Source organism: Scyliorhinus canicula, chromosome 19 (assembly GCF_902713615.1).
Source record: "Scyliorhinus canicula chromosome 19, sScyCan1.1, whole genome shotgun sequence".
Taxonomy (NCBI): Eukaryota; Metazoa; Chordata; class Chondrichthyes; order Carcharhiniformes; family Scyliorhinidae; genus Scyliorhinus; species Scyliorhinus canicula.
This window is the reverse complement of record NC_052164.1, coordinates 80248880-80263479: the sequence shown is the minus strand read 5'-3', so window position 1 is coordinate 80263479 and position 14600 is coordinate 80248880. Positions and strand designations below refer to the sequence as shown.

Sequence of the window (14600 nt, the reverse complement as noted above, 5' to 3'; positions counted from 1 at the left end):
TATATTGGAGGCATAGGAAGCCAATTGGTCTCTTGTAGAAAAGGGGTCAAAATGCTAAGCCTCTGTCTTGGGCTGCAGGTTTTTATGCAGAATGTTCACCCACAATCATGAGATTTGCTCTGGGATCCATTTCGTTTCATGTATATTTTGATATTAAAAAATCCAATTTTGAAAGTCAATAGAGCAGCCTCACTTAAATTGTTTGAACTTGATTATTTTGAATGGAGGTTGTTTCACCCCATTGATTGTGAGGCCCCTGCTGCTGACGGGCCCTTCACAAAAACAGATTCAATAGAAGTAGACCAAATGTTAGTTCCCATTCTCCTTCCCTAATGAGCTCCTCACAGACAGCACCAGTTAAAACATTGGCTATGAAAGACATTATTTCTTCAATGAGACTAAATGATTGTCAAATTGTACACTGCACGGGAATTTTAGCACAAATGTAACCAATGACTAACGTATGGCACAAGAAAACTGTAACTGTTCACTCATTGTGAGATGGTGAATACAGTCCCAAAACCGTAAGATTCAAAAAAGAGAGGCTTGATTTGGCTGGTTCTGAAATATCTGAATTTCAGTCATGCTCATTGCGTCAGTGTGCTGCCATTGAATGACAATGAACAAATATAGATTAACTCTACTCTATTTACAGAAGCGTGGTCCATATAGGAGTGTACTGAAGGGAATTATGGTACAAGTTAATCACTCCTAAGCTTCCCATCTGTAATTATTGTATGTTAGTTGTAACATAAAAAAAACATTAAGTTTTCTTAGCTGTGTCTCAATAAACTCATACCTGAAATATGTACGCAAATAACATATGTGCAAGTGTCCTGAGGTAACTTACGAATTTTCTTGTACAGCTTCTTCTGATTTCAGTATCTTCCTATAGCAATATATCATTTCTACAACAAGCCACAAAGTGAGGAAAACAAGGAGAAGATACATCATGATTTCTGAAATGTATGAAGTAAAATCTTCAAGGGCTAGAAAGAAATGGAAGCAAAGCAAGTTAGCTTTAAAGCTTATTCTGTTTGAAATTCCATCTCCTTTATTAGGCTAGACATTCCTCAAAACCAAAATTCTGTATCCCCACTTTCTGCAAAGTCTGTTTCCCCACTGTGGGAACAGATCGTGTTCAAGTTGAAAACATGAAATGTAATCAAATCCTAAATGAATTCTGCAGACTAAATTAATAATAATCTTTGTTAGTGTCACAAATAGGCTTACATTAACACTACAATGAAGTTACTATGAAAATCACCTAACCACCTGTTTGGGTACTGAGGGAGAATTCAGAACATCCAATTCACCTATCAAGAATGTCTTTCTGGACTTGTGGGCGGAAACCGGAGCACCCGCAGGAAATCCACGATTTTGTGGGGAGATGTGCAGACAGTGACCCAAATCGGTAATCAAACTCGGGCCCCTGGCGCTGTGAAGCAACAGTGCTAACCACTGTGTCTCAATGCCCCCCCTCCCCCCAAAATAAATCTGAGATGTGTCCATTACTGGAGTTATCAGATTGGAACTTGATATCTATAACTCACTGGCCATCTGGCACATTATTTGACACAGCGCCTCTGATTGACTTGAGGTGCTTCAGTTGAGAGGGATTTTAATTTGATGAATTTTTGATGGTAGTTATTATGCAGGGCACCAGTTCAGGAATTTTGCAAATTTTCAGCTTCAGAATTTAATATTTGCTAAAGAAATGGCTTCATATTCAAATCTGTTCCCATTTTCAATCCCAACACATGCGTGCGGGAGTGCATCGTTGCACAAATACTCCCAGCACTTTTCATTTAATCTGCCCAATCCCATTCTCATCCAACGTCTCTTTCCCCTTCAGGTACTATGCCCCAAGGGGGCATTGCCAATCATCGACTTCCATTAAGTTGGCCGGTGATTACGCTTGGCAAAGTACGGCAGTGGTTTGCCGTTGCCTTCTGCAGTATGGCTGACTGGGAAGCTCTTCCACTCTCACTCCCTGTCATTGGAAGGATTTACAGGCTGATAATCAACCTGATGGGCCACATTATGAACACACCTTCCATGGCCATCAAGTCTTTTTCCAATCGGGGCATTATCACTGTATGTTGAGAAATGTCTGTAGCTGCCTTCTTTTTTTCTCCTTCTAGGCTGCAGGGCTGCAACAGCACTTGTTTTACTCATTCACAGGATGTAGGTGTCGCTGGCTAGGCCAGCATTCATTGCCTATCCCTGTTTGTCCTCGAGAAGGTGCTGGTAAGCTGCCTTCTTGAACTATTGCAGTCCCCAAGATGTAGGTACACCTATGGTGTTTTAGGGAGAGAGTTCCAGGATTTTGACCCAACGACAGTGAAGGAACTGTGATATATTTCTCAAGTCAGGATGTTCAGTTGTTTGGAGGGGAACCTCCAGGTGGTGGTGTTCCCAAGTGTCTGCTGCTCTTTTCTTTCTAGATGGCAGTGATACCTAAGGAGCCTTGGTAAGTTGCAACAGTGTATCTTGTAGATGGTACACTACGACCACCATTCGTCAGTGGTGGAGGGAGTGAATGTTTATGAAAGGGAGACCAACCAAGTAGGCTGCTTTGTCCTGGATGGGAATGTTGTTGGAGTTGCATTCATCTAGGCAAGGGGAGAGTGTTCCATCACATTCCTGACTTGTGCTCTGTAGATAGTGGATTGGCTTTGGGGAGTCAGGAAATGAGTTGCTCAGTGAAGGATTCCTAGTCTCTGATCTGCTTTTGTAGCCACAGTATTTATATGGCTAGCTCAGTTTAGTTTCGGCTCCCAGGATGTAGACACTGAGGGATTCAGTGATGGTAACACCATTGAATGTCAAGTGGTGATGGTTAGATTCTCTCTTGCTGGAGATGGTCATTGCCTGGCATTTCTGTGGCACAAATGTTACTTGCCACTTGTCGCCCAAGCCTGGATATTGTCATTGTCGTCTTGCATTTTGACATGGACTGCTTCAGTATTTGAGAAGTCGTGAATGGTACTGAACATTGTGCATTCACCATCGAACATCCCCACTACTGACCTGAAGGTCATTGATGAAGCAGCTGAAGATGGTTGGACCTAGGACACCACAATGATTGCTTAACTGAAATCATCAAATATAACAACGGCCTAAGGTCAAACATGGGACTTTTCTTGTCTCCATGACTCATCATGTTATGAATTTACCTAATAACTATAAGGTAAGCTAAGTAAGGTAATTCTTTCCTGGGATGTGGGTGTCGCTGGTTAGGACAACATTTGTTGCCTATCTCCAATTGCCCTTGAACTGAGTGGCTTGCTGGGCCATTTCAGAGGGCATGTAAGAGTCAACCACATTGCTGTGGGTCTTGATCACATGTAGGCCAGACCAGATAAAGATGGCAGATTTACTTCCCGAAAGGACATTAGTGAACCAGATCGGTTTTTACAAAAATTGACAATGGTTTCATGGTTATCATGAGACTTTTAATTCCAGGTTTCTTTTATTGAATTTGAATTCTGTCATCTGCCGTGGTGGGAGTTGAACCCAGGTCCCCAGAACATTACCCTTGGTCTCTGGATTACAAATCCATAACAATACTATCAGGCCACCACCTCTCCCATAATGGGCCACATTATACTGTAGTTTTACATCTAATTGCATCTTCCATTCATTAGTCTTGCTTTTCCACCCTTTATCTCAATAATAATAGTTTGCCCACAAATTATTGAAGGTGTTAGTGGCAGGGCAAGGACAGCAGGGTATCCTGGACCTGAGTGGATAAGGAAATCTCCTTAAAAAATGAGATTTAACAATTGGGAAATAAACCGTGTAAGAACTGAGAAGAAGGGTAGAGACTGAATGCAATATCAAATCGGGTCCAGAAAGGCCGGGGGGGGGGGGGGGGGGGGGGGGAGGGGTGTGTGGATATTAGATTATGAAAAAGAGACAGGAAAGGAAAGGTAAGAAAAATATAACTTAAAAATGTACATTTTTAAAACTTTCCCAAAACATTCAAAAGTTTTTTCAAAATATTTTTATTCTCCTTTTTCACATTTTCTCCCGAATTTACACCCACCAACAATAAACAATAATCAGCAACAAATATGTCAATCCCCATAACAATAACAACGATCCCATCCTCCCACCAACCCCCAAACATCAGCCCGCATGTTTACATAAACAAATGACAAAAAGGAATCCGGAACGAACCATAGTCACCCTTAATATACACAACCCCTCCCCAACCTTCCCACCCATCCCCCCCCAACTAATGTTTGATGTTATCCAGTTCTTGAAAGTGCATAATGAATAATGCCCATGACTTGTAGAACCCCTCTGTCCTTCCCCTCAGTTCAAACTTAACCTTCTCAAGGGTCAAGTATTCCAACAGGTCCCCCCGCCACGCCAGGGCACAGGGTGGAGAGGCTGCTCTCCATCCCAGGAAACATTCAAAAGTTGATGGCATGAGACCCCACACTTGCATGAGATAATGTTCGGCATCAGAGAGGTAATTTGGCAGCCATTAAAGCTTTAAAGTGTTTACACTTGAAATTATTAACCCTAAATATCTGCAGCACATTTAGTTCTTATCGACTGTGCAAATACAGCAACTTTACAGTATTCAATGCATGTCAATAGTGAGACGGACAGTAAAATGGCCACTTCTGTAAATGGTGTAACCGTGAAAGCAACCTTTGGATATTTTTAGTTAACCATGCTCCTCACCTGAAGGTTCTGCACCATTTTTGCATAAATACTGGCGCCGCCAATCGCTTGACTGATATTTTGACAGCAGAATCTGGCCACGCTCGCAAATCTAGTTTTTGTTAAATCGATTGGAGATGGCTTTTCCTAACTATTTCTCTCACTTTTGTCCAAGTTATGTTTCACAGAGATGTACTTTGCCCCTGTGTTTATTTATGACCTTCAAGTTAACTGCTTCTGGTGTGAAGAAAGGAATTTGACCCTCCAAACAAATAGATATTTTGTGAATTAATCAAAGTAGTTCTTGGCTAATATAAGTTCCTTTCCTTGGGTGTATTAATGCTCCTTTTGGCACAATGCTTCTTTGGCTGTCGCTTTGTTTTAGTTAAAACTTCTTCTTGCTTTTAATTATCTTGGGTTACTGACCATCATAAGATTTCACACGATCTTATTCCAATTGTCTTCCAACTGTTCTAAAGAATTCTAAATAAATAAGAATTTTAAGAATTTTTCCTCTGTTTCCAAAGTTTTCTTGGGTGTAAGTCACATGGTCTTGTTGATAGAGTTATAGAAAATGTTACATTGATTATCTGGCAACAATGATTCACCATAAATTATAATAGCTCAGTTTAACCATTCAGAAATTAACAGTAAATCATCCTCTGTGTTAGAATTTGAACAAAGAATTAAAATTTTCTGTTAAACGAATATTCATAATAATAGATCATCCAATTAATTGAATAATTTCATTGCTATATCCAAATGTACTATTTTTCCTGTTGCAAGTATATCAGTGGCACATAGTCTTTTCTAATCTCACCTGACAAAACTGTGATAGAGTTCCCAAATTTTTAGTTATGGCCTCAAGTAAAAGTGGCTCTTTGTGAGCCTAAATAATCCGGTGAATTTTAATCCCAGAAAGCAGGCGAGTTGGATTGGGATGGGGAGAGAATTAAATTATTTAATGCCTGTATCCTGACCCCCAACCCACATACCTACCAATTTTCTGGTTTATCAGAAACAGGGTAGGGAGACAAGAGAGCCTACCTGCTCCCAGGAGGCGGGTTGGCAAATTAAATATTATAATGAAGCTGTAGGTCTTATTTTTATTCATCATTTCAAATTTAACCCTGGCTGCCTGTGTTCCCATACTTCGGGGGGAAACCCCCCTGGATGAACCAAAATGAGGGGCTGCTGGGTCAGGAGGTAAGTGTCTTTACATTTACCAGCTGGATCCAGCAGAACTGCCTGGCAAACCCTCCATCAATCTCCCCTTCCCACTGGCAACCTCAACCTTCACCCTTCCTATTCCCTTCCCATTTCCCCTTGAAGGCCTCCAATTTGTTTCCCCCTCCCCCGCCACCTGTCTTCTGATCTCCCCATAGCCTCCTATCATTCTCCAGTCTTTAGGTCAAGTTAACTTTGGGGTTCTTGTGCTTCACTGGACATCTCTTTCCCCATGCCCTGCTTTTGGCTGGTAAAATAGTTTAAAATTATCGTTAAGAGTGTCAGGAGCCTATTCCCCCATGGACACAATGGAAGTCACTGGGTAGCAAACAGAAAGACCCACTGTGGTTTATTTTTGTCCCAGAGACACTGAACCCAATTGTAGCACCGAATTTCTACCCAAGCTGAGATCACCACACACAGGACATGAACTTGGGACCTCTAAGTGTGTATGGCTGAGAGCAGTACCATGTCAGTGCCTTTCCCCGTTATGGATTACTCAAACCTCTTGTAGCTTTTAAAGGTTAAAACATTATTAACCATCAGTGCTGTGAATTAAATTCTGCAATTCTCAGCGGACAGAATGAATCTCCTCACCGTCTTCATGCACTGTTAGCTGCACCTCTTTCACATCTGTCACAGAAGGTCTGTGCATCTCATAATTAAAATACCGTTTGATCGTGCACCGGTACAGACCGCTGTCGTTAAGTGAAACATTCACTATGGTTATGGATACATCTTGCAGATCTTTACTTCCATTCCACAGAATTCTGCCCTGATAAGGTCCTTTTCGCTCGCGTGGCTCTCCGTTGTACTCATAAATCTGTCACAAAGACACAGATATCATCAGGCGATGAATTGCTAAAATGCCAACGTTATACTTCAGAGTTAAATAAAAACAAAGAACTTTTTGAAATTCCATTCTCAAAAAGAGTCAGACGGACTCAAAAACATTAACTCTTGTGTTTCTCTCACCATAGATGCTGCGAGACTTGCTGAGTTTCTCTAGCACTTTTTGCTTTTACTCAAAATGTCCAGTATCTACACTATTTTGCTTTTATTATTCTTGACTCTTCTTTCCTTCAGTATTACCCACCCCCCCGCAACACATCTCTATCTTACCCAACTCTTGCTGAGACGTAGTTGCCTCAACCCCAAATAAACCAAGATGGTGAGCATAGGCAGATTGTTTGAGCATGGAGCAGGGTTATAATCAAGCTGGATCCTATTTCTACCCAATATTCTCACACTAACCGATACACCTTCCCCAAGTACTAAGTTTTACTGATGAGGACCAGGGAAATCTACCTCATTATTTTCACACCTTAGCCCAGGGCCCTCGAAGTGGATTCCGGCACCTCAACCATCACTTCAATGGGATTAGTTAAATATCCATAAACCTGTTGTCAATCTCAATTCCACACCTAAGTAGCAGAACCAATGGGAAGCTCTCGTAACATTTAACTGAAGGACATGTACGATGAGTGAAAACTCGTGCAATGATATAAGTATGGACTTGCTAATAAAATATCCATAAGTAATGGAGCTGGCCCTTAAAAGTTCCTGAAGATAAAAAGTGAGGAATGCAGACTACCAAGATCCACATTGAAAGATGTGCATAAATTAATATATTGGCCGTTTGAAACACCACTGGAAGTAAACACAGCAATATATTTATAAATGATGCCCACTGTGATTTGTTAATGCACATCTTCAGTTATGTAACAAAATATATTAAAGAGAGACTGGATATTGCAATCTGTTAGAAGATTGTAATTTCATCTAAGACCTGATTGCATATTAAGCTTACCGCAGGATACAAATTTTCTCTCTTTATTGCTGCATCAAGTGATTCTAAATTGATCCAGCAGACATGAAGATTAAACATGTGTCGCTACTAGCTGGGGAGTCTTGCATGCCGACACTACTGGTATATTGCCAGAAATATGTATTCCTCTTTGACGGGGAGCAGCTTGGGAACAGGTAAGTGATTGACATTCTGCTATTCTGAGTGATCCAACAGGGGGGGGCAGTGGCGTCACAGGAAAGCTGTGACCTGATTGGCTGGTAGGAAATCTGCACTAAATTTAAAAATTAAACATTGTTAAACTAATTAAACATAATTAATTAATTACTTAATCATAATTTCGAGGGGTATCTAAGCCAGAGACCGGAGAGTACTGTATTTAGCATTTATATTTATAGTACAAATCTAGTGCCACGAAACATATAGTTAACAGTAACTTTTTAAAAAAATTTAATTTTTAATTTAATTTACTAATTAACTAATGCAATGTCAATTAGAGGGGTGCAGTGCTCTGAATGTGAGATGTGGCAGGTCCGGGAGGCTTCCAGCGTCCCGATGGCTTAATCTGCAGAAAGTACACCCAACTGGGGCTCCTGACAGACCGCATGGTTCAGGTGGAGCAGCAGTTTGATGCACTTAGGAGCATGAAGGTGGCGGAAAGCGTCATAGATAGCAGTTATATAAATGTGGGCACACCCAAGGTGCAAGTAGAGAGATGGGTGACCACCAGAAGGGGCAGGCAGTCACTGCAGGAATCCCCTGTGGTTGTCCCCCTCTCAAACAGGTGTACCCCTTAGACAGTATCCAATCGGGGAAACAGCAGCAGCCAGAGCAGTAGCACTATGGGTGGCTCTGATGTTCAGTAGGGAGAGTCAAAGGGCAGAAGAGCAATAGTCACAGGGGACTCTGTAGTCAGGGGCACGGATAGGCACTTCTGTGCACGTGAAAGAGACTCCAGGTTGGTATGTTGCCTCCCTGGTGCCAGGGTCCAGGATGTCTCCGAACAGGTAGCAGACATCCTGAAGGGGGAGGGCAAACAGGCAGAGGTTGTGGTACATATTGGTACTAACGACATATGCAGGAAGGGGGCTGAGGTCCTGCAGCAGGAGTTCAGAGAGCTAGGCAGAAAGTTAAAAGACAGGACCTCAAGGGTTGTAATCTTGGGATTACTCCCTCTGCCATGTGCCAGTGAGGCTAGAAATAGGAAGATAGAACAGCTAAACACGTGGCTGAACAGCTGGTGTAGGAGGGAGGGTTTCAGTTATCTGGACCACTGGGAGCTTTTCCGGGGCAAGTGTGACCTGTATAAGAAGGACGGGTTGCATTTAAACTGGAGAGGCATAAATATCCTGGCCGCGAGGTTTGCTAGTGTCACACGGGAGGGTTTAAACTAGTATGGCGGGGGGTGGGTACCGGAGCAATAGGTCAGAAGGTGAAAAAATTGAGGGAGAACTAGGAAATAGGGCCACTATGGCTGAGGAAGAGCAGACAGGGAGATGTTGCTGAAAACAGTGGGACTGGTAGTCTGAAGTGCATTTGTTATAACGTAAGGCAGATGAATTTAGAGCTTGGATTAGTACTTGGAACTATGATGTTGTTGCCATTACAGAGACCTGGTTGAGGGAAGGACAGGATGGGAACAGATGAAGCCTGTGTGGAATATAAGGAAAGTAGGAAGTAACTTAAGCAAGGAGTCAGGAGTGCTAAAAGGGGGTCATGTAAAGTCATCGGCAAATAGGGTTAAGGAAAATCCCAAGGCTTTTTACATGTACATCAAAAGCAAGAGGGTGTCCAGGGAAAGGGTTGGCCCACTGAAGGACGGGAGGGAATCTGTGTGTGGAGCCAGAGGAAATGGGTGAGGTACTAAATGAATACTTTGCATCAGTATTCACCAAAGAGAAGGAATCGGTGGATGTTGAGTCTGGTGAAGGATGTGTAGATAGCCTGGGTCACATTGAGATCCAAAAAGACGAGGTGTTGGGAGTCTTGAGAAATATTAAGGTGGATAGGTCCCCAGGGCCTGTTGGGATCTACCCCAGAATACTGAAGAGGCAAGAGATGAAATTGCTGAGGCCTTGACAGAAATCTTTGGATCCTCACTGCCTTCAGGTGATGTCCCGGAGGACTGGAGAATAGCCAATGTTATTTCTTTGTTTAAGAAGGGTAGCAAGGATAATCCAGGGAACAACAGGCCGATGAGCCTTACGCCAGTGGTAGGGAAATTACTGGAGAGAATTCTTCGAGACAGGACCTACTCCCATTTGGAAGCAAATGGTCGTATTAGCGAGAGGTAGTACAGTTTTGTGAAGAGGAGGTCGTGTCTCACTAACTTGATAGAGTTTTTCGAGGAGGTCAGAAAGATGATTGATGCTGATAGGGCAGTGAATGTTGTCTATATGGACTTCAGTAAGGCCTTTGACAAGTTCCCTCATGGTAGACTGGCACAAAAGGTGAAGTCACACGGGATCAGAGGTGAGCTGACAAGATGGATACAGAACTGGCTAGGTCATAGAAGGCAGAAAGTAGCAATGGAAGGGTGCTTTTCTGATTGGAGGGCTGTAACTAGTGGTGTTCTGCAGGGATCAGTTCTGGGACCTTTGCTGTTCGTAATATATATAAATAATTTGGAGGAAAATGTAACTGGTCTGATTAGTAAGTTTGCAGACGACACAAAGGTTGTGGAATTGCGGATTGTGATGAGGACTGTCAGAGAATACAGCAGGATTTAGATTGTTTGGAGTCTTGGACGGTGAGATGGCAGATGGAGTTTAATCCGGACAAATGTGAGGTAATGCATTTTGGAAGGTCTAATACAGGTAGGGAATGTACAGTGAATCATAGAACCCTCAAAGTATTGACAGTCAGTGAGATCTTGGTGTACAGGTCACTGAAAGGGGCAACACAGGTGGAGAAGGTAGTCAAGAAGGCATGCTTGCCTTCATTGGCCGAGGCATTGAGTATAAGAATTGGCAAGTCATGTTGCAGCTGTATAGAACCTTAGTTCGGCCACACTTGGAGTATAGTGTTCAATTCTGGTCACCACGCTACCAGAAGGATGTGGAGGCTTTAGAGAGGGTGCAAAAGAGATTTACCATGATGCCTGGTATGGAGGGCATTAGCTATGAGGAGAGGTTGAATAAACTTGGTTTGTTCTCACTGGAACAAAGGAGATTGAGGGGGCGACCTGATAGAGGCCTACAAAAGTATGAGGGGCATCGACAGAGTGGATAGTCAGAGACTTTTTCCCAGGGTAGAGGGGTCAATTATGAGGAGGCATAGGTTTAAGGTGCGAGGGGCAAGGTTTAGAGGAGATGTACGAGGCAAGTTTTTTTACACAGAGGGTAGCGGGTGCCTGGAACTCGCTGCCGGAGGAGGTGGTGGAAGCAGGGACGATAGTGTCGTTTAAGGGGCATCTTGACAAATACATGAATAGGATGGGAATAGAGGGATACAGACCCTGGAAGTGTGGAAGATTTTAGTTTAGACGGGCAGCATGGTCGGCGCAGGCTTGGAGGTTCAAAGGGCCTGTTCCTGTGCTGTACGTTTCTTTGTTCTATTTGACGAGCACTAACCCAACACCCCCATTAATATATGCACTCGTATAAAGTGAAATTGTATTAACTTAGCGAAGACGGTACTGAAATATTTAAGTTAGATATTTATCAAAAATATATTCAATGCAATAAAGTAAAAATGAAATGAAAATCGCTTATTGTCACGAGTAGGCTTCAATTAAGTTACTGTGAAAAGCCCCTAGTCGCCACATTCCAGCGCTTGTCCGGGGAGGCTGGTACGGGAATCGAACCGTGCTGACCAGAATGGCCACTGTACTCAGATATTTTTTGAAGAATTTTGTTCAGAATAAATGAAGTGTTCGGTGGATTCTGCCTCATTGCGAAAGGCCTTATTTTACATTACAGTCAGAGCACAAATTTCAATATATTAAATTATGACCTCCATAATTCTTCTCTTGTGGCCATCAAATTTAATATATTACCTTCAATATATTTCCTTTAATTGATATGTCCTTTAATTGACTTTTGTAATTTTCAATAATTATAAGGGATTATGGGATCTTTTCCCATTTGGTAGACAAAAAGTTTTAATTCATTTTGACTTTGTGAACTATTTGACAAAGGGATGTAATAATTTAACTTGCTCTTAGTCTTATTTTTTCCCAAGGCTGGGACTTGCCTTATTTGTGAAGCTCAGAGCCACCAAGGTTCTCATTTACTCACTTGCCAGAAGAGTTGAGTTCATGGGACTAGAAATTTGATTCCTTACTACCCTGATTTTCAATGCTATGGGTGCTGTTTTGTTTCTAGAATTACGGTACACGCCACTATGGTGAAGGCCAATCGAAAGTCATCCTTTGCCCATATCAGAAGCAAATGTTAGGCCATTAGTTTATGCAAAGCAAATGGATTGGCTGCTTTTGCCCCCTCTTGCAACTTTGATTCACACCTGTGACAATCAATTGTCTCCAGGAAAACCAATGATAAGCAGCAGAGAATGAACTTAAGGTTAAGTACTTGTCATAATTGTATCTGCTGTCAATCCTGAGATTTTGGACCTCATTCCTTGATGGAACCATCAATTCACCAGACATGTGTTTCCGATATGAATCTAGGCTTTAATCGACTTACTTCAGAGCCAGCCTGTTACCCGTTGATGAACTCTTAGTGAACTCAGGTTGACTCTGGACAAGGGTATTTATACAGCTGCACTAGGGGGAGGAGTCGTGGGCGGAGCAAGGGTGGAGCCCAGTACAAGTTCCTGAGTACTCCCAGAGCTACTCCCCCAAGTGGTAGGATAGCGCTACTGCACTTACAAAGACAGTGTGAATTATTGTATATACATACATACATATATATATTATATATATATATATATATTACAATCACCCCCTGCAAAAAAAATCAAGTCCGGCGGGGGTGGTGGCCTACAACGTCAGTCTGTCCGGTGGTCGAATTGTCCGTTGTGATCTGCGGAGCACCGGGGTTGCAGCCTCTTGCGGTGGCTGGATGGGTGTTGTGTGCTGGGGTACGATGGCGGACTCCAGGGAGGGTTGTATCCGAGCTTCATACTCTCCTGGTTCGACTGGGAACTGGGGGCGCTGGGGGCTGGCCGGCGCGGGGGCGCGGAACTGGTGGAGCGAGCTTGTGGGCTCTGAAGCGTAAGGGGGCGGCAGCATGGGGTGTAGAGTGAGAGGCCCTTCTGTGGGGGTAGAGGGGGCGCTGGATCCGGCGGGTGCCAGATCCCGGAGGAATACCGTGTCCTGACGGCCGTCAGGGAACTCGACGAATGCGTACTGGGGGTTGGAGTGGAGCAGGCGCACCTTTTCAACAAGGGGGTCGGTTTTGTGCACCCTGACGTGTTTCCTCAGCAGTATGGGGCCCGGCGTCCTCAGCCATGCCAGAAGTGAGAACCCCCTGGTAGTGCCCCTGGAAAAAATGAAGAGCCTCTCGTGAGGGGTCTGGTTAGTCGCCATGCACAAAAGGGACCTAATAGCGTGGAGCGCGTCTGGGAGAACTTCCTGCCATTGGGAGACTTGGAGCTTTCTAGACCGGAGGGTCAGTAGGACAGTCTTCCAGACCGTCGCGTTCTCCCTTTCCACCTGCCCGTTCCCGCTGGGGTTGTAGCTGGTAGTCCTGCTCAAGGCAATGCCCTTGTCGAGCAGGTACTGACGCAGCTCGTCGCTCATGAAGGATGAACCCCGGTCGCTGTGTACGTAGCTGGGGAAACCAAACAGGGTGAAGATGCTGTGCAGGGCCCTAATGACTGTGTGGGAGGTCATGTCGGGGCACGGGATAGCGAATGGGAAACGGGAGAACTCGTCTACGACATTTAAAAAGTAAATGTTCTTGTTAGTTGAGGGGAGTGGCCCTTTGAAATCAATCGCAAGGCGTTCAAAGGGCCTAGAAGCCTTGACCAGGTGGGCCCTGTCTGGTCTATAGAAGTGCGGTTTGCACTCCGCACAGATCGGGCAGTCCCTGGTGACCGCTTTTACCTCGTTGGAGAAAGGCAGGTTTCGGGCCCTGATGTAGTGGGCGAGCCGGGTGACCCCCGGGTGGCAGAGGTCATTGTGGATGACTTTTAATCGGTCGATCTGCGCGCTGGCGCATGTCCTGTGGGATAGGGCATCCGGAGGCTCGTTGAGCTTCCCGGGTCGATATTTGATATCGTAATTGTAGGTGGAGAGTTCGATCCTCCACTTCAGAATTTTGTCATTTTTAATTTTGCCCCTTTGCGAGTTGTCGAACATGAAGGCAACCGATCTTTGGTCGGTGACGAGGGTGAACCTCCTACCTGCGAGGTAGTGCCTCCAGTGACGGATAGCCTCCACAATGGCTTGTGCTTCTTTCTCGACTGAAGAGTGTCGGAGTTCTGAAGTGGAGAGGGTATGGGAGAAAAATGCAACTGGTCTCCCTGCCTGATTTAACGTGGCTGCAAGAGCTACCTCTGAGGCGTCGCTCTCTACCTGAAATAGGGTGGATTCATCCACCGCCCGCATGGCCGCTTTGGCGATGTCCTCCTTGATGCCGTCGAAGGCCTGGCGTGCCTCGGCTGACAGGGGAAATCGTGTCGCCCTAAAGAGTGGGCGGGCTTTGTCCGCATATTGAGGGACCCACTGGGCGTAGTAGGAAAAGAAGCCCAAGCACCGTTTGAGGGCCTTGGGGCAATGGGGGAGGGGGAGTTCTAAGAGGGGGCGCATACGGTCCGGGTCTGGGCCCAGGACTCCGTTTTCCATGACATAGCCGAGGATGGCTAGTCTAGTTGTGCAGAAAACGCATTTCTCCTTGTTGTACGTGAGGTTCAGTTTCTGTGCCATCTGGAGAAAACGGTGGAGGTTGGCGTCGTGGTCCTGCTGGTCATAGCCGCAGAT

The 14600-nt window shown here is 44.3% G+C and overlaps 1 protein-coding gene across 2 annotated transcripts in view; it reads right to left on the bottom strand.

The window, feature by feature from the left end:
- The window catches only part of scn3b (sodium channel, voltage-gated, type III, beta), a 65334-nt gene that overhangs the window by 6786 nt on the left and 43948 nt on the right, over positions 1-14600 (bottom strand). For both annotated transcript variants that reach the window (XM_038778823.1, XM_038778824.1), the window contains 2 exons: positions 6505-6730; positions 851-989 (listed from right to left, as the gene is read on the bottom strand). In XM_038778823.1, the coding sequence (XP_038634751.1) occupies positions 851-989; positions 6505-6730 (365 nt within the window). The remainder of the gene's footprint in view (positions 1-850; positions 990-6504; positions 6731-14600) is intronic.